The sequence below is a fragment of the Protopterus annectens genome, chromosome 4.part0 (genome assembly GCF_019279795.1).
Source record: "Protopterus annectens isolate FY-2018-M chromosome 4.part0, PAN1.0, whole genome shotgun sequence".
Classification (NCBI taxonomy): Eukaryota; Metazoa; Chordata; order Ceratodontiformes; family Protopteridae; genus Protopterus; species Protopterus annectens.
Window position 1 is genome coordinate 1,701,105,922 of NC_056733.1, and position 24,828 is coordinate 1,701,130,749.

At 39.5% G+C, this 24,828-nt stretch overlaps 1 protein-coding gene across 5 annotated transcripts in view; it reads right to left on the minus strand.

The window, feature by feature from the left end:
* Positions 1-15,660, minus strand: part of RMND5B (required for meiotic nuclear division 5 homolog B) — a 993,687-nt gene extending 978,027 nt beyond the window's left edge. Inside the window, exons 1-2 of one of the 5 annotated variants that reach the window (XM_044069428.1) lie at positions 15,479-15,660; positions 14,174-14,331 (exon numbers count right to left, since the gene is read on the minus strand). In XM_044069428.1, the coding sequence (XP_043925363.1) occupies positions 14,174-14,324 (151 nt within the window). In that variant the 5' untranslated portion in view covers positions 14,325-14,331; positions 15,479-15,660. Of the gene's footprint in view, positions 1-14,173; positions 14,332-14,714; positions 14,782-15,031; positions 15,049-15,076; positions 15,233-15,478 lie in introns of those variants that run through there. The other 4 variants (XM_044069429.1, XM_044069427.1, XM_044069430.1 and 1 more) reach the window with 4 other exon arrangements.
* Between the last annotated feature and the right edge of the window lie 9,168 nt (positions 15,661-24,828).

The following is a 24,828-nucleotide window of genomic DNA, read 5'->3' on the forward strand; positions in this document are numbered from 1 at the left end:
TATTTTACATCTGATATCTTTAGCAAACATTGGGAAGTTTTATTAATCGATGAAAATATCAAGAATATATTAGGGGAGGAACCTAGTTTTATTTTCAAAAATAAAAGAAATCTTAAACAGATACTTTGTCATTTTAAAACAAAGGTTAAGTCTGATGATACAGGGTTGTACTTGGGTACGAAACCTTGTACAAGGTGTAATCAATGCAGTTTCAAATAAGATTCATTCCCTTACAGTTATAGCCAATTGTCAGACACGGAATGTGATATATTTGGCTAGGTGCACAATGTGTAACGTATTCTATATAGGAAAAACTAACAGAAGATTAAGGGAAAGAATTAGGGAACATAATTACAATATGTTATATACATTGTATATGTATATGTATATATATATATATATATATACATATATATATATATATATATATATATATATATATATATATATATATATATATATATATATATATATATATATATATATATACATACATACATACATACACACACACACACACACTCACACACACACACACACACACACACACACACACACACACACACACACACACACACACACACACACACACACACACACACACACACACACACCTCAAACATGCACATACACAAACATACTTACCTGCAACGCAACACCAGAAGTGCGAAAATCAAAATCAAGTAATACTGGAATTTTGAATTTCACACTTCTGGTCTTTCGGTGTAATGGGATTTCATTCATATCGTCTCTATGGTATGAGTTTCGGTGTTCTGGGGTTTTGTTTTTCTGAAGTAGACCCATATATATATATATATATATATATATATATATACACACATATACACACACACACCGAAACTCATACCATAGAGACGATATGAACGAAATCCCATTACACCGAAAGACCAGAAGTGTGAAATTCAAAATTCCAGTATTACTGGATTTTGATTTTCGCACTTCTGGTGTTGCGGTGCAGGTAAGTATGTTTGTGTATGTGCATGTTTGAGGGTTAGTGGTGTGTGTGTGTGTGTGTGTGTGTGTGTGTGTGTGTGTGTGTGTGACTGTAATGTGTGGGTGTAAGTTTGCCTTGTGTGTCTGTGCGATCTTGGAGTTAGAATATTAAAGAAGGGGGGCGTGGGGGTGCAAGGGGGCTTGCCCTGCACATGGGAGGTGCAGGGGGGCTTGCCCCCTGCCTATCTGTATTGTAGGATGTTGTGTTAGGTAGTTTGGGGCAGTTGTGTGTGTGTGTGTGTGTGTGTGTGTGTGTGTGTGAACATGGTTGTATGTTTTCGGTGTTTTGGGGTTTCATGCATGTGGTCTCGGTGTTATGGGGCTTCATTTTTGTGAAGTAGATCCATAGAGATATAAATTATATATATATATATATATATTACACACACACACACACTAGTGTATACGCCCATGTACAGGTTTGTGTCTGTATATATATTTATATTATGCATCTGTGTTTGTGTGCCTATGTTTGTTTATATACATACACACACTATATATGGATGCCAAGCTCTGGAGTGAACAGCAAGTCCTCCGACTCCCAGTAAAGTGACACCTTTGGTTGACATAGATGGGTATTTGACAGGTGTGCAACATCAATCTCAGAGTAGGGAAAGATTTCCTTTCCAAGGGGATTGTGTGGTCTCAGAGTTAGTATTATAATTAGCAGGGGATGTGGGGGATTAGGAGTAGGGCATTCAAAATACGGCATGGCAACTATAGGAATCAGAGGATGTTGGAGTTGACAAAGAAACAAGGAAAGAAGGCTCCCAAATATGCAACAAAGTCTAGAAGTTTTAGGGTTTTTGCTTGGAAATGTTTGCATAAGTATTTGAATACCCAAGCAGACTCAAAGAATGTTTCCACAGGTAGACTGCAAACACTAGATGTGTGATAGGTAAGAAAGAGATAACTGGGAGCATTCTATGGGACTGTAATGAGTTGGTGGACTTTAAAATATTCATTATGGACTACTCCGCCAGAAATAATACATCTGGCCAAGTATCACAACTTAACTCACTGGATGGATCTCCTCACAGGAGAAGAGGTCCATCATCCTTCCCCTCTTCTCCACTTTGCTAATGACACTGTGGATAATAGGGGTTTGATCCCTTTCAGGCACCTCTTTTCTGAGGAAGTGCTCAGGGTTTTACAGCAGGTAAGGAAAGACTCAACAAGAAAATCTTGTATGTCCAAATGGAAGAGATTTTTGGTTTAGTGCCATGGTCGTAACCAGGGCCTTCTTTCAGTGGGGTTTACGTCTGGTCCTCTCATTTGTGTGAGATGCACCAGTCATGCTTGGCATGTTCTTCTGTGAATGCCCATTTGTCAACATTTTTGTTTGCCTGTCCTTGAATCCTCCTTTGACCTCTCATTTTGAGATTTTTAAAGCCATCCTGCATATTAGGCCTCCAAGAATGCCTATTTCCTCCTTGGGACCCTATTTTTTTGGGGGGGTGGGGCGTTGACTCGGGCTCCTTTTCAGCCTGTAGATTCTGCTTCTTTGCAACATTGTACCTGGAAGACTGTTTTGTTGCTGGTTTCTACTTCAGCTTGAAGGGTTTCTGAGCTCCAGGAACCTATTGCCATTCCTTCTTTTTTGTTTTTCACAGGGACAGGGTATCCCTTTGTACTAATACTTCTCTGAAGCCCAAGGTAGTCAATGAGTTGTCCTTAATTCAGTCAGTACAACTAACTTCCTCTTCCCTTCAATTCAGTCTGCTAGTGAGAGGGTCCTCCATACCTTGGATTTGCACAGATGGCCATGGTACTATTTGGATACAATTAGGACTACTCATAAGTCTGATCAGCTTTTTGTCTCCTTTCATTCCAGGCCTTTGGGTTTGTCTCCTTTCATTCCAGGCCTTTGGGTTTGGCTGTTTCCAAACAAATCACCAGCTCCAGGATATCAATGGCCATTTCTTTTTGTCATTCTTTTTATGGCAAATCTCAAGTCTGCTTTTGTTAGAGCTAATTCCAGTAGAGTTGTTGCTTCTTCTGGTGCCTTCTTAAAGGGGTTGGACACCATTCCATCCTTGAAGCCGCTACTTGGTCTTCAGTGCATACCTTTAGTAATCATTATAAGTTGGATATGGTTTCAAGGATGAGAGCAGGTTTTGCTGAAACCACTTTATGTGGGTTTGTTGAGGACTCTTCTCAGCCTTCGACCTCCCATTCTGTTTCCTGAGCTTTTTTTACTTCTTCTGTACCAAATACTGCAGCAGTGATACAGAATGGCATAGTACAGTTGTGTAAAATCATACTACAACAGTAGATGTCCTTCTCTTCATTGTTGCAGTATTCACTCCCTCCCTCCAATTTCACTCCCTCCCTCCAACTCCTTCTTATTTATTCTGCATTTTTTCCTTCTGGATATGTATGGGCTCCTTTGTCCTAGGATGACTGTTCTCTTCTGGAGAAATACATAGCTAGCTAGTTGCATCCATAAATCCCTTTTATGCCCTATGTTCTGTGCAGGGAGCATACATGTGATGAACGGCACAACCATGATCTTATTTATACTAGCCAAGCAACGGGCAGTCCAGGGCGACATGACTTCTGTACCGAATACTGCAACACTAAAGAAAAGGACATCGACTGTTAATGGTAAGATTTTACACAATACTACTTTCTGTCACTTTGCTCTGTCATCACTACCATCGCATACCTTTCAACTATCCAGATTTTCCCTGGATGTCCAGATTTTTGCCTCATGTTTTTGGTCTGTTCCTCATAAAATTTTGATTTTTCTGGAAAATCACTGAGGACTGAAGTTACTAAAGAATGACACACATTTGAGTTTCTGACTTCATAACCTTAAGAAAATGCACACTAAGAAATCCTGTTCTTCTAAAAACGTGCAGTATTCAAAATTTGTCTCTATTTTTGGGCATTTGTTCCACATTATTTTAGGTTTTGTCCAAATTTTTTATGCTAGGAGATCGAGAGGTATGCTATCATGTGAGTAAGCTGGAATGGAAAAAGTTTAAAATGTTACCATGTAGGACTAATCATTGCCAGATCAGGAATCAGACACTCATTAAGTACTCCAAACTGCTAGAATGATGCCAAAAGCTGTACAGTATCATTTCAGTTATCTGTTTATATACAATAAAAGTGGAACTAGAAACAGATTCATACAGATAAAAGGTTAAGAGAAAGAAGTGCTGAAAACCTAATACAATATAGTAACTCACTAAAATTTAGCATGTACACTAGAAGTGCGTTTGGTTAGCAACTGGAAATCAGCAAAAATAAAATATGAAGTTGTGATGACCCTCCACTGGACCAGTAATCCAGAAACCTCAATCCTCACAACTGGCACCGGGGGGGGGGGGGGGGCATTCACTGGGAGGATAACAGGTACACACACAGTATTTCCAGATGCAGCTCCCTGCATCAAGTGCAATCTCTCTTAAGAGCACAAAGAGACCACAGTCAGTCCAGAGCTGTTTTCCCCCCTCTTTCTCCAGATCCCAAATAAGACTCCCCACTGGCACAGCTATAGAATTGAGATCTTAGCTGAGTGACCGAGAGGACAACCAGCACCCTCTCTGTCCAACCAGTGCTTCGTGTCTCTGCTCAAGTAGCTGACACACACACACTGAAGTTTGATTTACACACACGCACACACCTGGGAATGGCTGGCACAGGTTTACTAGCTATGCCCCCTTCTGCCCAGACTATAAGGTAGTTTCCACTGCCACCAGTCACTCCTCAACAGCTACTTTAAGGCCCTTAAAGGGTGTCCAGTTTTACTGTGCAATATTAATACTAACACAAATGGTAGTTTGACCAAGAGCAAGGGTATTAGGAGTGCCCCATACATTGTCACCAAATAAAATATACAAGTACTCTCAAAACTTAAATAGCTCTACACAGATCAGCCACAATGAAAGGTTTAAATATATTTAATAAATAATAAAACAAGACAATACTAAATATATATTCGCAGTGACAGGAGTTCAAAATCACAGGAAATATATAACACAAAGAAAAAAAATCTAAAACTAAGCTTCGCTATATTCCTGACTGCATCCAAGAGAATTATACTATACCCTAAAACTTATTAATAGAGCAAGGCAGATATGATGAATGTTTCTTGTTGCCAGGTAGCTCGCAAAATTACATAATTTCTGGTTATCTGACTTCTAGTTCTCATGCAACCCCCCAATGCTGAATCTGGCAGTATTTAGCATCTACCTGTAAAAATACTCATAAAAGGGCTTTTGCTCAGATCTTTGGCAGATGCTGGAAATCTTGCATTCCTTCATGCTTCCCAAGTAGCAATTAGGTCACCCCAGAGACTATACAGAAAGCTTCCTAGTACACACTTTGTCTCTCTAGCTTCATTCACACATCTTTATGACCTAGCATATAAAGTAATTTAATTTCAGATATTTTTCTAAAGTTTGCTGGACTAAGGTTAACCTCCTGTATTCCAGTTTCCACTGTTAAAATATATACATTTAAAACAGTTACAATAGTGCATGTACATTTCTGTTCTCTTCTAGTAGGAAACACTGTGGATAAATTTTAAACACAGCACTTTACAAATATCTTTTCAACACAAACATCTGTACACAGCGTTTGATATACACATGATATGCAGTTCTAACACATTTGTAACACAAGCATCTTATATAAATTAGTTTGATATTTACAAATGACAATTTACAAAATTCCAGATAGCTGTGCTGGCAGTACCTCCTTTCATCACAGAAATGAAAGGAAAAGATGGTGTATACTAATTTTTAAACACTGCCATCATTCATGCTTCCACAGATGAACAAGCAGTCCGCTCATAAAAAAAATGTCAATTTGTTTACTAGTATTCAGAGTTCAGCACATATCAAAATAAAATCTGAAAAAGGAACAGAACACTGTGTCTACTAATGCTCTTACTTTGTCACACACTTGCTTTCTATGGGATTATCAGCAGGTCAGAAAGTCACTACACCAGACTAGTATTCAAAAATCAGAATGCAGTAAAACATGAAATGAAAGAAAGAGAAATATGGTTTCCACTACTGTTTGCCTTACTCATATGCTTTCTATAGGTAGAAGCCATGTCATAAAATTGTAGTTGGCCAGGACTCACAATCACCACAGAATAAAATATGAAATGAAAGAAAACAAAAAACTCTTGTTTATTAATGTTTTAAAAGCCTTGCATTACTGGTGTGTTTTGTAGAGTAGTAGCAGCAACAATCAGGTCATAAAATGCCTGAAAGGCTACTTTTCTCAATGGATAAAACACACAGATTAAACTAATGAATGTCTCACACAGAGAACTGGTGTCAGTACAACTGTAATTTGAGATGGAATTTGGCTAACACCTTTGAAACTTTCAGCAGGCACTCTTCCCCCACCCCCCTCAGCCAAAGGTGAGCATGCTCAGAAAGGCAACCCTGAAATGTAAACAAAGGCTGAATCAAAACAAAAAAATCCCTGGGATTATCCCTTTAAGAAATCCCAGAGGTAGGATGAGAAAGGTTTCAACATGCATGACCTCTACAGGTTGCAGAGGTGAAATTTGTTGATTTTAAATTGTTTTTATTTTAAAATCCTGAAATAGTGTAAGAACTTTGTCCGATTCAACTTTTATGGTTTACTGAACAAAGATGGTCTTTGTATTTTAATTTGTGAAGAGATCCAGGGATGGTTAAATTCACAAATGTGATTATTCTGAGTGCATACTACATTACTTGGCAAGGCCAAACACACAAGCCTGCATGGATTTTACAACTGGATAACGAAAACCATGCAGCAATGTAACCCGAAAGAAGTAATATATTTGCATGTCTATATGAAATTTGATTCAGTCTGATACAGACATTTAGGGAAATAACTGATGAAGATGGAAATAAAAGTACACATTGTGAGATGGATTAGAGGGTGGTTTTAACTGCAAAAAATAATGGGGCTGCTGTCGGGGAGATTTGCCGGTATAACAAAAGAAGGGGAAGGGAGAGTTCTACAGGAGCAAGTCGCATCACTCAGACTTGAAAAACCACACTTCTGTCACTCGTCTAGTCAGGATGTAACAGACAAGTCTTTGTGGGTTCTGTTCAAGTAGCTTTATCATGTACAAACATCAGGATTGAGGCTCAATGATTTTAACTTAGATAAAGTTGTATTAAAGTTGTATACAAACTAGCTATTACATTCATACATGCTTACTCTCTGACTACACTCGCAAAATGGCACTGAAGCTAGCATGTGCTTGCCATTTATATGCGTGTTCAGTCCATGAAACGCTTCTTAAAGATACAGCACACACACACACACACACACACACACACACACACACACACAGTTGTATAGGTCATGCAATATTGACATGCAATCAATACAAATAATTCTTTGTCATGCAATTCTACAGAACTAGATACACATACAACTATGTCCAGGTCATGCAATTATACAGAACTAGATACACATACAACTATGTCCAGATCACTGTGCATTTCACGTTAGGTCTGGAAATACGAGCAAATTGTGTGACATAAAATTTAGAATTAGATTTAGCAACTGAGACTGTCTACAGAATGTTCAACCTTAGGGACATCAGGAACATATTATCAGGAATGGAAGTAGAAGTTAAGACATGTTCTGCAACAGGAGCATTGTCTGGATTGCTTCTGAGATCTAGAGTCTGTATCACAGGAACAATGTTGCAATATCGCTTCTGGTACAGAAAAGATGCCTGCGATTTTCTCCTGTACTCCACACCCTCAGATTCTACGAAGTAGGATCTCAGCTCGGTACATAATACCTGTTACTTCACCAATCTGGTCGAAACCTTTCACTGTTTTTATCCTCACTGTCTCTCCTCCTTTCAATGGACAAAGAAATCTGCTCAATTTATCCTAACTGGACTTCTGGAAAAAAAAACTCTTCCTGAATAATTGGGCTCTGGTAGTTCCGTTGTTCTTAGCTTTAGGCCTCAACAAACTGGAACGAACAGGCAGTGTTGTTTTGCTTTGCCTGGATAGAAGTCTCTGAGCAGGACAGCCAAGTATATCGTCACTGGGTTATGTTTCCGAGATTAAGTAAATTCAAAAAGACATGGGTATTGTCACGCTTTGACCTTTTAGGTAATTGCTTTGCACACTGTACTGCATGTTCAGCTAGTCCATTTGACTGTGGATATTCTGGACTACTAGTAACATGTACAAAGTCACATTCTCTTGCAAATTTCTGAAATAACTGACTGGTAAATGGAGTACCATTGTCAGAAACAACTTTGCATGGACTACCATGGACTGAGAAATTACTTTTCAACTTGGTGATAACAGCAGTGGATGTTAGACTGATTTACTACCTAATCTCAAACCAATTTGAATAAGACTATCAGTACTAAGTAATGCTGATTGTTCCTCTCAAATATATATCAGTGGCCACTGTTGACGAAGGTAGTTCAGGAACTTGACTTAGCTGAAGTGGTTATATATATCAGTGGCCACTGTTGACGAAGGTAGTTCAGGAACTTGACTTAGCTGAAGTGGTTCTCTTTGCAAATGCGGTTTAGTACTGCATACTAAACAAGAAGAAAGTACTTTTATCAATGTCGTTTACTAGAGAAGGCCAAAATACTAGTTCTCTCACCCTTCTTTTGGTAGATTCAGAACCTGGGTGACCACAATGCAAAATCTGGTTCTATTCATGTTGTAAGGAAGCAGGAACACAATTTTAGGACCTTTAAAAATAATGTCATCTTCCGTCAACATCTCACCTCTGTAAGGAAAATATGTCGGCACTTCAGGTGGTACACCAGATTGCTTTTACGGACATCCAACATTATGTAGTGGTTGAGCTTCTGCAAAATTCGATCAGTCTTTCTAGGACTCCGCTCAAGTCTCGTGGCAGAAAAATTACACACTTCCATTAAGTCAAAATTCTCTTCATGAAGGTGTTCCGTTGTATTTCTGGGTGATCTGGATAAGGTATCAGCCAGAAAAAGAAGTTTGCCTTTTGTATAGACCATTTCTAAAGTTGTACTTTTGCAATTTGAGCATCATTCTTTGCAATCTCACTGGAGCTGAATGCAAAGTCTTCTTTAAAACAGTAACTAGAGGTTGGGGATCAGTTTCAATCTGAATAGCTTGACCATAGATACAATCATGAAACTCTGAACATGTAAATACTTTCGCCAAAAGTTCTCTCTCAGTTTGAGCATATTGGATTTCAGTTTGGGTAAGGGCTCTAGATGCATAGGCTACTGGTCTGTCTTCTTGAAGAATAACTGGGCCAAGATCAAATTTTGAAGCATCACAGGAAAGAGTGACTTGTTTATTTTCATCATAGTATCTTAATGTACGTGGGGTGGCAATTTTCTGCTTAAGGTCTTCAAATGCTTTCCAGTGCTGTTCCAACCAGGATCATGTAACACTTTTGTGCGTCAGCTCTCTAAAAGGTGCTGCCCACTCACAGGTATAAACTTGCTTAAAATAGTTGACCATGCCAAGAAAACATTGTACAGCTTGAACATTATCTGGTGATGACATCTCAAAAATAGCTGCATGCTTGGACGAGTATTGTCTCAAGCCAGTGCTGGTAAATAAATGACCTACATATGTAACTTTTGGTAGTCTGAATTTACACTTTAGAGGACTGAGCTTTAAGTTCACTTCAAGTGCTCTGTCTAGAACTCTCTTAAAGGTTTCTGTCATGCTCTGCTTCAGCATTGCCTCCAACCAATAAATCATCTACTATTATGGCACAAGGATAACCTGAAAAATTTGCTCTATTGCATGCTGGAAAACTTCACTTGTAAAATTTATTCCAAAAGGCATCCTTAGGAATCTACATCTGCCAAAACAGGGTACTGAAAGTGGTCAATAATGAGGATTTGCGATCAAGCATCACTTGCCAAAATTAACTCTCTGCATCCAAGACAGAAAAAAAAAAACAGCGGCATTCGGTATTACGGCTGTGGCTTCCTCAACTGTATGCATTGGATGATGATGTTTCTTTAATGCTTTGTTCAAATCTCTTGGGTCAATACATATTCTGATTTCATCTCAACCTTTCTTGTGGGCTGCTACCATAGACGACACCAATTCAGTTGGTTCTGTAACTAGACAGATTACACCTTGCTGCACCATTTTATCTAACTGAGCTTTGACTTTATCCTGCACAGCTATCTGAACCTTGCTGGTCTGACTACTGGACTGATCTCTGGGTCTAACTTCATAGAATACACAACTGGAAGTTTGCTCAACTTGTCATTGAAGACATCAGCATACTCAGAAAATGGATTCAGAAAAATTGGAACTAGGATATATGCTTATATGATGAACTTCTTTGGTAAAAGAAAGCAGATTAATTCTCAAACTGTCTCCGAGACCCAATAATGACTGCACAGGTCTTCAAACTACATGGAATAACAAGCTGCAACAGTTCCTAAACACATAACATGAAAGCACTACTGAGCCTTCGGTTTGAATTTCTTCACCTCCATAAGCAACAAGTTTCGCACTACTAGCCACAAAGAGCTGATCATTAGTTCTCACCTTAGCAAATGTGTCTGCTGACATAACATTGCACTTTGAACCAGTGTCTACTTTGAGCTCGGTGGATTTGCCATTGATCTGGACAGTACAAAACACTTTGTCCTTTGCCAAAAAATTCACTGCATCAACCTCTTCACCAATTACTGATATATCTATGTAGAAGTAGAAATGCAGCTCTCTGTATGAACAACTTGCTTTTTTATAGTGACCATCCTTTGTAACTGTGTGAGGTTTACTTGATTTGCAAAACTTTTGAAAACAGTTCCATTTTTTTTTTTTACACTTGTGACATTGCTGACCAAATGCTAAGCGTTCCTCTCTTTTAGACTCATGACTGGCACCACAACTGTGACAGTTAACAATAAAGTTGGATTTGGGTTTTGCTGATTCATGCTTGTACTGCACTGAGCATCCTCCTTTGTTAGAACTTTCTGGAAAACTATGTTGTTTCCCAGGAGAACCCACAGGGACTGTAGCTGTCATGCTTTTTCTTGCCACGTGTTGCATGATGTCTACATTTGCTCTGGAGCCTGCTGAAACCATGCTATTTTCACTTGCAAGCATACTTGTGCGCCTTTCTGTAATTTCATGGATTTGACAATCTCAACAGCTTTACTCAAAATTAAAATCACTGTCACAAAGCAAAATCCTTCATACAATAGCACTATTAGTACCACAAAGAAGACTTCCCTTTATCAACTCATCTTTTAAGTCACCAAACTGACACATTTTAGTTTTGTTCCTCGGGTAAGTAATATAAGCTGCAAAAGTTTCCCCTGGTTTCTGATCTCTTGTGTGAAACAAATGCCTCTCTAATGTAATATTTTTCTGGGGGTTACACATTTCCCTGAATTTGCGCTTCAAACACTCTGGGTCTTCCCGTGATTTAGCCTGTACAACAATATGGCGATTTTCACCTTCTCCCTCACATACTGCTGGTACATACACAAATGAATGCCATCTTTCAATGGCCTCTGACCCAGCTAGGTTTAGCAAAATGAATGCCCTGGTGCATGCCTCTTTGTAAGAATATCCTGCTTGTATCGTACTCTTGCTCAAATATTCTCCAATTCTCTGCAACATTCTGATCAAATACAAGTGATGAGGGCTTTTGAAATCCATCAGCCATTATTAACATATACCAGTGAAGGGTTTTACAATATACATATGCCAGAAATTTATGCAAGTATTCATAACTTTGCTCAATAGCACAACAATCCTCTGAATAACTGAACTTTGCGAAATAAGTCTCCCGGGCACTGTCATACCTTTGAAATCACTGTACTGCGAGAACTTAACCCCTTATCGGTGTAAGAAACATTTCAAAATAACTGCACTGTGCGAATGAACTAGGCAGAAGCTCAGAGTAAGATACATTTCTACACAGTACATGGCACACAAACATCCCCAAAATGGTGGTACTTTGCTAAATAATTCTTTACAGTGCAAGAAACACTCTGCAAAGGCGGCACTTTGTGAATAGACACACCCAGCACAAGAAACTTTTCGAAACAGCTGTACTTTGACTGTACTTCATGGAACAGTTGCACTTTGCACACAAACTCTTCAAAATACATGCACAGTAATAAGCATATGCTGTAAGCACTTTTACACACTTTTGAAATACTTCAGGTGACTCTAGTTATGTCCTGCATACAGTACGTAGTAGTAATGCCAAAACACAGTACTTTGCCAAAAAAGATGCAATCGCCTTGCTTTACTTATGCTTGTGCCCTTTTTGCCCTTATTATAGTCATTTTGTTTGTTAAATCTCTTTTCATGCCTAATGTATTTTTCTTGTGCTCGTTCTACCCTAAACATGCCCATTTTGCTTTAAACATGCTCGTTTTGCAATTCCAAAGTAATTCCAAACCCCTTATGTGCTTTTCTGATAATTGATTTATCAGATATCTTAATTTTAAACATTTTGTTTAATTAATAAACCTTTTGTGCTGATCACTTGTTTAATAATGTGGTTTGTGCCCTTGTAATGATCAGTTTTATCTTTTTTTATAAAATAAACTGTTTGCGCAAGTTTTCATTATCTTTGTTTTTTTCTGTCCCTTTTTTGTGCTTGTTTCTCTTAGTTTACCTTCACTAACTTTGCACCACGTAGCTCTGGAAAGCAGTCTCTGCAATCCCAGTTTAGACACCATCTCGTTAGTCTAGTCAGGATGTAATCAACGAGTCTTTGTGGGTTCTGTTCAATCAGCTTTATTATGTACAAACAAATCAGGATTGATGCTTAATGACTTTAACTTAGATAAACTTTTATACAAACTAGCTATTACATTCATACATGCTCACTCTCTGGCTGCACTCTCAAAATGGCAATGAAGCTAGCACGTGTTTGCTATTTCTATGCACATTCAGTCCTTGAAAAACTTCTTAAAGATACAACACATGTTCCTCTTCATATGTCGGTATTTACTAAACGTACTGAATTACATCAACACACATGCATCCTAGGACACAAAACAGCAAAAACCTGAAGCAAGGCAAAAATGGTTCACACTTCTGATGGGCAAAAGTTATAACAAAGAAAATGTCACTAAAAGGAATGGACATCTCAAGATCAAAATATAACTTCAACAAATGAATAATGGCTTGGGGAACAAAGAGAGATTGTACTGAAAGTCCAGAGTATAATGCTCTATTAATAAGGTACTGACTGGCAAATAACACGCACCGTATGTATCCAACTTTGATTCTTACAACCTCCATTCCTTAGCAATACTGACCATGCTGCTAAACAAACCATAACTCTCAAGCCACCCCTATCCCTGCATATACACAAACACGCCTCCCAAAAACAAGCACTCAGTATGAGCTAGTATAGTCTTAGTCAGACTCATTGGCAATGTTTATATTAAGACACATCAGGACATGCAGTAACAAGCGCCATCCCTGGTGTAACATGATGGAAATCATAATGACAAGTTATTTTCCAAGTAATAAATGTTTGTGTGGCTCAAGTGAAGATTAAAAAAAAAACAATGTCCACTGGGGGTCTAATGCCCCCAGCACCCCTCAAAAGAATAAAAGGCAATTAAAACCATGTAAAGCAGGGATGCAGGGGACGGCAGCCCACTTCCTGGATATGCGTGTCTAGCTTTCACTGGCATTAAATCAGTAATGTCCATTACAGTTCCCATTTTTTTTTTATAGTTTAACCTTCCTAAATGTTTTAAAGTTTCAAGAAGTAAGGAATTAGAATAAAATGCCAAACACTTAACTGACAGCCACATTGACATCCCCAATCAAGTCAGCACTGTCCACACCTGCACGAAGTACAATGATGTGTCCTAATATAAACAATCATCGGCTCTTCAATGAACCAAGGTAATAGAAATTAAAATGGGTAAACTAACCAGTCTATTAAAACAAACTGCCAGAAAAAAAAAACATAAGGACAGCAAACCAAACTGCATAGTTTCCAAAACAGCATTAAATTAGGCGACAGGGTAGACTGCAAAAAACAGAAGTAGCAAAGGACCTTGAAGAAACATTATTTTATAGAAAGTAAATATCTCGAGAACCTGACACAAGGTAACTCTAAAGGGAAAACAATTCTAGATGCATGCACCTGTCAGGTAGGCAACAACAGCAGCAATACGCCTATATTGAAATTGACATTTTACCTGTATGGGAAAGTTCGTCTCTCAGGCCAGTGACATACTTCAGCAATTCGTCTAAACTCCTCTCAGTGTGCTGGCCATACAAAACAAACTTCTGTAGTAACTTGTCCAGTTCACGTTCCACACAAGCACACTGTTCCATTGCCAAAATCATAAAAGCGCTGAAAAACAAAGACAATAAACAAGAGGAAATTTAAAGAGCATATCCAGTCCACTTCATCTCTACCACCCCTTGCCTTTTCAGGGCACTGTCAACCTATTCTGCTCCAAATGCCAGAGGAATGCCACCCATATAAAATTTGCATATCTACTGAAAAAAAGACATTTCACAACCTGGGAAGAAAAGAAAAACGTCATGCAGGCAGTTATTTCCTCTTCAAACCATCCCAGATATCCTGTCTATTACAGTTTGCTTTTTTGTTGTTTGCTTAAATATAATCATGTCAAACGCAATAAAACTTTTGTACACATTCTTATTCTGTGCGACAATTGAATCTGAAATGCTGTATTCCAGCACCCTGTACACTGCCCTGGGACACACTACCCTTTTATTGAATTTTCTGTCCCCATCTGCTCTGCGTTCTGGTCAGCATGTCTAGTCCTGCTCAACCCATTCCATATAATGGGTCCCTGTCAAAACACTGTACACCCCTCCCCCAGTCCTTTTCTTTTACAGCACCCCCCCCCCCCCCATCACCACTACCAACACAAACCTCGTCATTACCCGTCTTGCTTACACTAATCACCAGCTCAGAATTTTACTGAACGAGCCACAAACTAGCAGCAGTTCCAATTATGTTTATTTCTGGTTTGACACTGTACCAGGCACAACTGCTGGCATTATTGCCAGTAACTACCAACATTTTATAATAATTCTGATGAAAACAGCTTCTGGAAAAGTCCAACCTTACGATATCTGGAAAGGTGTGGGTCACAACTAGCCAGGTGCACTCCGCGAATCCAAAACTAGCAAAATTATTTAGTAACTCTGACTTTTGATAGCACAACCTAGGATTCCTAAGCCTGACACTTCCTCACTGGATACAAGTAACCGGGCCGGACGCTACCACCAATGCAAATAATTTGAGGGGAGTACCGAGTTCACCTATATATGTTCATTTAAGAACTGTGCAACACAGATTAAATTTTCCTTTGCTTAATGAAGCATATAAATTATAACTATAATCTGTTTTTCATAACATGTAACCTAATCCTCCTGCAAGTTTCTCCAACAATCAAAAATTGTGTTAATATCCCCAGGATAACAGACCATATATTTCAGAGAAGGTAGCTGCTCTTGGAACCTACCATTACTCGCCAATTTGTTAGTTAAACTTATGCAATGGGGGAAGGGAGGTTAGATAGAAATTACAGAAAAGGCCTTGTTAACGCGTGAAAATGCACCAAAATTAAGACTCTTCTACCACAATGACCACCACTATCACAGCCATTCTCCCATCTGTGAAAGAGTGGATTCAGCCAAGTAGAAAAGAAGTCTTAGTAAAAGGCTACCTATAAATAAACATGCCCGGGATCCCAGGGGATAGGCTTAACAATTGTGGAAGGCGGGGTTTCATCTCATCTGTTTATTAGACGGGTGCGTGTAGTCGTGCCCTTACTGACAAAAAATAAAAAAGAGAATTCGTATGACGTCTTAAGGATACTCCTTTGTCTAGTAGTGTGGTGTCCACAGTGACGTATGTTTTGTAATATTCAGCCTACTTGTACGAAATCAGTAAAACGCAAAACAACCCAACGTTATTTCTTAACTTATCTGAATTAGACTATTTCCTGGACCCTTAGTCTTAGTTAATTGGTGTAAGTTTTCATTTTTTCGCCCTCTGGTAGTTTTTAGAGGACGCTTTTGCATTGTTTCATTATTTGCAGTCAGTTTCAGAATGAGCAATAGTTCCATTATTCAACCATCTTTTACATCATCTACAAACACAGTTTCACTTAAAAATATGAATTACAATGGTTGTATGTGATAAAAACACAGGAAGGTACATGCAGTGCAATACCGTATTTGTTACTATAAAGACTGGTTAAAATTAGGACATAAGAAGCTAAGATGACGAGAGAGAGAGAGCAGCCCAAATTAAGGCGGAGGGAGGTACAGTGGAAAATAGTGTAGATAATCTTAAATTTGCATATACAGAATTGTATTTAAAATGTGAAGATATGTGAAGGTTGCCAGCATAGCTAGATAAAATTTTGTAGATAATTCTGTCATTTATAAATATTAATGTAAGCCACATACTTGTTCTCTTTGTTAAATGTTGAACTTCAAAACTGTAACCACATTGCACTCTGCTGGAGGAAAGCTGAAAAGTCAAGCATTGTATAATTGTTTGATCTCAAAACTTGGAGCCGAGATGTCTGGATTTATTTATTTATTTTATTTATTTATCATTTGTTAACCAGGAAAGTCCGACTAGGCTCCACAGAGCCTGTTTTCAGCGGAGGCCCGGGGAGAAAATGCTCCAGATGATGGATGAAAGAATTCTTGCTATTGTTTTGAGACCAGAGTTACTTGCTAGAATTTACATTAATATTTACAAATGACAGAATTATCCACAGAATTTTATCTACCTAGGCTGGCAGCATTCACATATCTTCACACCCCCCCCCCCCAGAACTCAAGTTAGTTTTTCAAGTGACCCTTGAGAATCGTTGCTTGAGAGGGTTAGGTCTGTCTAGAGCCCATCTGTGTTGGCATTGCTAATCCCACTGCGGTGCCGCACTGACATATTCTTCCATACAGATAAGGCTGACGTTTCTGCAGTGCCCACACTATGGCTAGACATTCCTATTCTACAGCTGCATAGCATTCCTCCCTGGGTTGGAGCCTACGACTGAGATAAACCACTGGGTGCTCTTTTCCCTCTGAAGAAATCTAGCTATGTACAGCCCCCACTCCATGGTTTGAAGCATCCACCTGCACAACAAATTCTTTGCTGTAATCTTAACTGGCTAACACAGGGGGTCCTCCCAAAGCTTCTTTAAGTTTCTGGAATGCCTACTCACATGCTGGGGTCCACACTACCTTATCTGGCCTGTTCTTCCTTGTTAGATCTGTGAGGGAAGCAGTTATGGTAGTATAATTGAGGACAAACTTTCTGTAGTACCCTGCTGTCCCTAAGAATGCCCTCACTTGCTTTTTGGTAACTTTGGCAGGTTCTGGCTTGATCTTATCACTCCCCACTCTATGTCCTAGGTAAGAGACCTCTGCCATACCCACCTGATATTTTGCTTGGCTTAATGGTCAACCCTGCCCTCTGTAGTCTGCCCAGGACCTCCCTGACATGTTGAAGGTGCTCTTGCCAGGAATGGCTGTAAATGGCAATATCATCTAGGTAAGCAAGTGCAAACCCTCCTGCTCCTGCTAGGATATGATCTACCAGCCTCTGGAAAGTTGTTGGGGCATTTTTCTTCCCAAAGGGCATCTTTGTGAACTCATACAAGCCAAAAGGAGTCACAAAGGCTGACCTCTCTCTAGCACTGGGAGTCAAGGGCACCTGCCAGTAACCCTTGGTAAGATCAGTGGTTGTAAGATACTTAGCCCCACCCAGCTGCTCTAGGAAGTTATCTGTCCTAAGCATGGGGTAAGCATCTGACTCTGTGTGACTATTCAGTTTCCTCTAGTCCAAACAGAACCTGGTGCTGCCATACTTCTTTGGCACTAGCACCACTGGGGAGGCCCGGGAACTGTTGGACTCTTGAATTACCCCTAGTTCCAACATCTCCTATATCTCCTCCCTCAGAGCACAGCTCTGTTAGAAATGCTACATCTAAAGAAATCCCAATCCCTCCATACCACATAGTCCAGAGACCTCAACCTCATTACCACAATCAACAGAACATGCTGGAGGGACAGTTTCATAACCCAGAGACTGCTCATGCTCTAGAATAGACTTCCCATACATGTCAAGCAGAGCACCTCATTCTCTTCAAGACAAATCTTGATGAGTTGATGGGAAATTGAAAATTCACCCCAGGGATCACTCCAGTGGCTCTACTTGACAGAGGTACTGGGAACTAAGGTCGGGTGGCACGAAGCCATGGTAATCCTGTGGGCTAGGCTTGTAAAGGCTCCAGGGCCATTAGCCTAGTACACACCTATGAACCTATGAACTTATGAAATGGCTAAATTTTCAGCAAATACCTCTTTCAAAAACCCACCACTGTATAGTACTAAAAATCCTAAAATTGTTAGAACTACCCCATCAACTAACATATACATCACTTCTCACCACCTATAAAATTATCCAGCATCCATCTGCTTATTTAATACTAAATGCCATTCTACAAAACTATGTTCCCAATCAGTCATTACGATCCAGTGTCGAAAAACTCACAATCTGATTTTGTCAATTTTCATTCTATCCTTGACTTGTGGGTTTGGTTCCGATCCTCGGAACTGACTCGGCTGCCACCACAGCTCTTGGTAACCAAAAAACTGTCAAGATCATCCCTTACCCACAATGCACCTGTCCCAGTTACCTCTGATCTCATTTGCCGCTTTTCATGGCAGATGCAGTGCTAATTGCTGTCGAGCAGATAAGTGATTCCTTTAATATTTTTTTCAAGTCTAACTTTCAAACCTTCTATATTTTCAATTTTTTCTCTATAATTTATAAAATCCCTTACCCTTTTTGCCTTTCTTGTGTGTCAGTACTCTGAATACTATTGTCTTTCCCTTCCTTTCCTTACACTTCGGTGTATTCTTAATATCATTGCTGATATTATCCTCCTACACTTTGTGTAGTCTCTTTATTATTATTGTTGATATATTTCTATTGTATTTATATATTTTTTTCTCCTAAAAAAAAAAAAAAAACTTTACTGTATTTTCCTCAGTTTTTCTCTGCTTGTGTACATGTGTGTGTGTGTGTCTGTGTGTGGAGAAGAAATATGGCAAAAAAAAGGAAAATACTCCAGATGGATTTAAACACTGTTAGAAATATGGCCATAAAATAGCCTTTTCTGACAGGTACTCTTTATGTGTTTACTATTTGGGCCCCCTCCATCTTCAGGAGGATTGCTTTATTTGTCACTCCTTTAGCCATAGTGCTCTTGTCAAGCGGAAGAATAAATTAATCTTAAAAGGCGTGATTCCATCTTCTTTCAGTGATGAGTTATCTGGAGCCACTTCTTCTAAAGAAAAACCAAGAAGCAAATCTGATTTTTCTAGTCCATCTTCTTCATCTTCCAAAGTTTCTGAGATGAAGAAAAGAAGTTTGTCAGTGCTGACATCTCCAAGTTCAAAAAAGACTAAAACATCTGTTCCATCTTCCCCTTCGGAACCGACAGGAAAAAAGTCACAAACATCGGCTCCGACTGTTTTATTGGAACTGAAAATAAACAAAAGTCAACTATCAGAGCTATCTCTTTGTTTCCTAAAATTACAGGTCAAGGACAAACTTTGGTGCCAAGATCCCCAGATCTAACACATTTACAGGATTCTACAAAAATGTTTTCTTCCAAGAATAAGTTATTCACCCTCCATTGAGCCCTTTCCAAACAGACTTCCTTCAGCATTCTTGGAAAAACTTAAATCGCCTTCTGTGATGTCAGCCCTCTAAAAGTCTAACTAAAGATGATGTGGAGAGACTGGTGAGAAAAATCCTTTGGGGCGCAAGGTATGACAGGATCCACTTCAGTTCCTACCCCAATGGGTCAAGGATTCCATTCCTCATCTACTCCTTTACTTCCTCCTATAACTTCACTTAAAGGCATACAGACAATGGTTCTAAGCTGCCCAAATCTGTCTGCATCTGTACTGAAGATATCGTTCTTTGGAACCGATTATTGCTCTGAACTCTTTGGTTCAGTTGGAATCAGAGATCTCTTGGGGCTGTATCTGTTCCTGTCGGCTCCAAGGGGCTAGAGTTGTCTCTTATGTTTTTGGAGACTTCTCTGCACCACGGGGCTTTGGCATGGATCAGCATGGCTCTGGCTTCTGCTTCAAGAGGGAGCTCTTCGAAGCAGGAAGTAAACTCAGTTCCAAGACCTACACTTTTGGATCAGGGACACTTTTCTTTTCTGGTTGGATCAGCCTTTGAGGCCATGGAGAGATCTATGAATGTAGCAGTCAGTCAGCTGGCCCCTTCCTACTTGGAACACACATCCCTGTCACACCTAAGTACAGAGTCTCGACTGGTGTATCCACAAGGACAGCAAGTGCTAAAACCCCAGGAATCCCAAAAGAGAATTCCCTCTTTTTCTGATACTTTCCCAGATCATCCCACTGAGGAGCTCTCTAAGAAGAAGAAGTGCATGAGGAAGCACTTAGATTCAATGGAGGAATCTATCACAGAAGACACAGACTTCAATGAGGCAATGGATCCCCAAGATCACCTCCTTATGATGTCTCCTTTGGAGACATCCTAGAAATCCTAAAACAGAGAAGTGACTGGAAGTCCAGTAATCATTCATCTGAGGAGTCGGTGTACCTGCAGGTTTTTGATAACCAGCCATCTACCTCCTGGGTAACTCCACCTGCCAATGAGCTCATTGAGTTGATCCCTCAACGGGCATGGAAGGATCCCAACACCATTGAACCCATTCCATTCCCCGGACACCTGAAAAAATTATCACTGCCCCTGAGGATAAACAATTCTGGTCAAAAGGTTTGCCTATTGATGCCATGGTTGTAGTGGCAGCAACAAAAATGGAACTAACTGAGGAAAGTTCATCTATCCATCCACCCAACGAAGAGACTCAGGCGATAGATAGGTTTGGGAAATGAGTTTATGCTTCAATGACATTTATATTATCGTCCTTAAATTTCTTGGCACATTTAGCTAGACTGCAGAGGGATCTGATTAAGGAACTTTCAGATATCCTTTCAGGGTCCATCTTTGAAGAGGTTCATGAGTCTGTTGCCTTTCAGCTGGCTATCCTACAGTCCATATCTATCTCGTCCATGGGGCTCATTTCTCATGCAGCCGAAGGGACAACAAGAGCAGCAGGTTCAGGAATTACCATCACGAGACATGCCTGGATGCTCTTATATGATTTTGTGGAGCCCTTCAAGTCTTCATTCATCAATGCTCCCTTTGACGCACATCCTTGTTTGGTCATAAAGTTAAAGAGACTTTATCCAGGTGTGAGAAAGATGGAAAGACCCTGTCTGACATGGGCATATGTTTTTCCACTCCTCAACAATCCTTTTCAAAGAATCAGTGAAGTAGTGAAAAGATGTGGTTCAAGAAGTCCCAACAGTCTTTTCAAGACACACATGGAGGTGGTTCCCCCAGGGGCAGAAGGGGGGAACTTCAATGGAAGACACCACCCTCACAGCAGAGGAGATTCACAAAACAAAGGGTACAGAGATTCTTTCTTTGATAAACCCTTTTACTTTTGGTGCTCCTGAAAGGAGGCCTGATTGTCTTCTCTGGAGGCAGTCAGGATTCGATTGACCCTGCATGAGAGAGCCTAGCTAGAAATAACATCAGATACCTGGGTACGGAGGATTATTTCCAGAGGTTATATTATACCATTTTCCCATCCACCCCCCTCCCCATTTACAAAAGAATCCTTGACGTTTCACCCGATCAGAGGGAGCAGGCGGTACTACAAATTCAAGAACTGCTAGAAAAAAAGAGTCATCCAGGATGTCCCGCAAAAGCAGAAAAAATCCAGAACTTCCTTAAGATTCTTTTTAGTGCCAAAAAAAACAGGGGACTGGAGACCAGTTTTGGATCTCAGTGTTTTGAACAAGTCATTTCGACAAAGTTCCAGATGGTCACAGTTCAGTCCATTCTTCTATTTCTGGAACAGGACAACTGGATGTGCTCAACAGACCTTCAGGATGTGTACTACCATATAAAGATGGATAGGCGATCCAGTAGGTTTCTCCATTTCTGGCTGGGAGCCAGTCACTATCAATTCAGAGTTCTGCCTTTGGTCTCACCACAGCCCCCAGGGTGTTCACCAAGTGCATGGCAGTAGTAGCATCTCACTTGAGGCTGCCGGAATTCTGGGTGTTTTGTACTTAGATGAATGGATCATTACTGCTGCGACCAGGCATCACTTGTTAGAGGCAAGAGAGCAAGTTCTCCAGACATGTTCCTATCTGGGGATAACCATAAACTATGAAAAATCTCAAGCTGATCTAACTCAGACCTTAGAATTCATAGGAGCTATCTTGAACACAAAAAATAGCCTCTCTTACCCCACTGAGACTACAGAAAGTCCTCTAATTCCAAAGTTTCTATAGAAAGCAGTAAGGCTGAAGAGCAAAGTAATCCTCATTGCACCATACTGGCCTTAACAGATTTTGTTCCCCTTCCATTGGCCTCATCTAATCGACCAACCTTGGATTCTGGACATGGTTCCAGATCTTCTGTCCCATCCAACAGGCATGATGCACCTGGACATTTTGAACCGCAAGTTGACAAATTGGTTTCTCTAATTCCATTAATAGCCAGATAATCTATGCTCTCTTCTCCTGTCTGACGCATACTTTTGGCCTCTCACATACCATCTACATGTAAACTTTACATCAGTTAATGGAAAAGGTTTGTGTTTTGGACACATCAAAATAACGTTGACTCTTTTTAAGCACCTATTCATAATATTCTTGAATTCTTAGCCTCATCATTCAATGAAGGGTCTTCATCTTCTACTATTTGAGTTCAATTAGCAGCTATATTCAATTTTCATATTGGATTTAAAGACTCATCACTTGCTTCTCACAAACTTTGTAAAGCTTTTTTGAGAAGTATTCTTCTTTTAAAGCCTCCTTACAAAGACCTCCTTGGGACCTAAACTTGGTGGTGCAAGCAATTATACAACTTCCTTTTGAACGAGCAGAAGATTGTGATCTCAAGTTTCTGTTTTGGAAAACTATTTTCTTAGTGGCTATAACTTCCACCAGATGGATTTCAGAAATTCAAGTTTTGTCTTGTAAATCACCATATTTGATTTTTCACAAGGATGGGGTTTTGCTAAGAACTAACCCTCCTTTCTACTAAAGAAGTCAGTATCAATCAAACTATTAATCTACCAGTTTTCTTCCCCAAATTTGCTAATAAAATATTGCTTACACTTATTAGATGTTCATAGACAATTATGGTTTTATCTTCACAGAACAAAAGATGTCAGAAAATCTGGCCAGTTTGTTTATCTCTTGCTCAGATACAAAACAAGAAAAATCTGTGAGCAAAGTGACATTGGCTAGAGGCTCACATATTGCATTTCTTTCATCTATAACAAATTGGGGATCACTTTATTGAAACAAGCACATTCAACTAGAGCTGTAGCAACATCAGCTGTCTTCCAATCTAGAGCCTCCATGGATGATATTTATACAGCAACAACCTGGGCTACTCCCCATGCTTTCATTACGCATTACAAATTGGATATGGTCTCCAGGGGAAGAGCATCATTTGGTTCAATGGTACTCAGGAACATCCTTCCTTGAGTCCACCCAGGGTCTAAGGTAGTTGGGAACTCTGTCCCACAGGCTGAGGACAGAATGAAAATTGACAACATCAGATAAAGAAGTTATGTATTCACCATAATGTTCCACCTGTGCTGTCCATTTTCATTCTTCAACTCCCCTCCCTCCAACCCCCCATACCCTTGTATTTCTGGAGGAATGGATGACTAGCAGATTATTATCCTTGGTATATAATTGTGGTTGCAAAGATAATCTCGATTAATGCCTTATGACTAATCTTACCTTTTGTCTATCAGAAAACCCGATCTGCAGTAACTGGGATAGGTGCATTGTGGGTAAGTGATAAGTTTGAGAGTTTTTTGATTACCAAGAGCTATAGTAGATGTTAAGTCAAACCACAGGTTGAGAAAGAATGAAAATGGACAACGCAGATGAAACGTTATGGTCAGTACAAAACTTCTTTTTTGTCCACAAACCTATGAAATCTGCTGGGCATGGCCTGTCTCCACTCATGCCATGTTGCTAAGGTGTGAAATTCCTTACCTGCATCCATCTGGTAAATACCCTCTTTCCAGTCCTTTAAAACCATTCTGAAAGACTTCCTAGCCAAACTGAGGCTCTGTCTTGCTCACCCTCAGGATAAACTCTATCCCTAAATATGAGCTAGTACCTATTCATACCTAACACTTCCTCACTCTCCTTTCTTCACTCACTTCCTTAGATCAATCTTTTTCTCTGCCATGACTCTCTTTCTAAATATGCCATAACCCTGTTTTTTCTCTCACTTCATATTGCAATTCTTGTTTGTATTATACAGTGTCTAAAATTTCTCTCAATATTAACATTGCCATATAGGCTGTTTCTATTCTTAACCAATGTTTTCACATTATATTGAGTTTGACATGATTATTTAAACTGCAGATGTTTTTGTATTATTTCTGAAAATTGTAAAAATTGCTGTTCTTAAAATGTTTTTGTAATTCTTTGGAGATCTTCTTCCTCAGCCTTTGCTAAAAATGGGCACCTACTCAATTGGGCTTTCTTCATAATCAAATGTCAATAAATTGGGAGGGTGGCCTAATGGTTAAGGTGTTTGCCTTACAAACACAAGGTGCAAGTTAGCCTAGTACTAACCTATAACCTATAACCTATAAATAAATAAAGGAAATAGTTGTGATAACGTGGTGCAAATTCATGTAGCTATATGAGTACCAGTTTAATCCGTGCTGGTGCAGGAGCAAAGCCATTT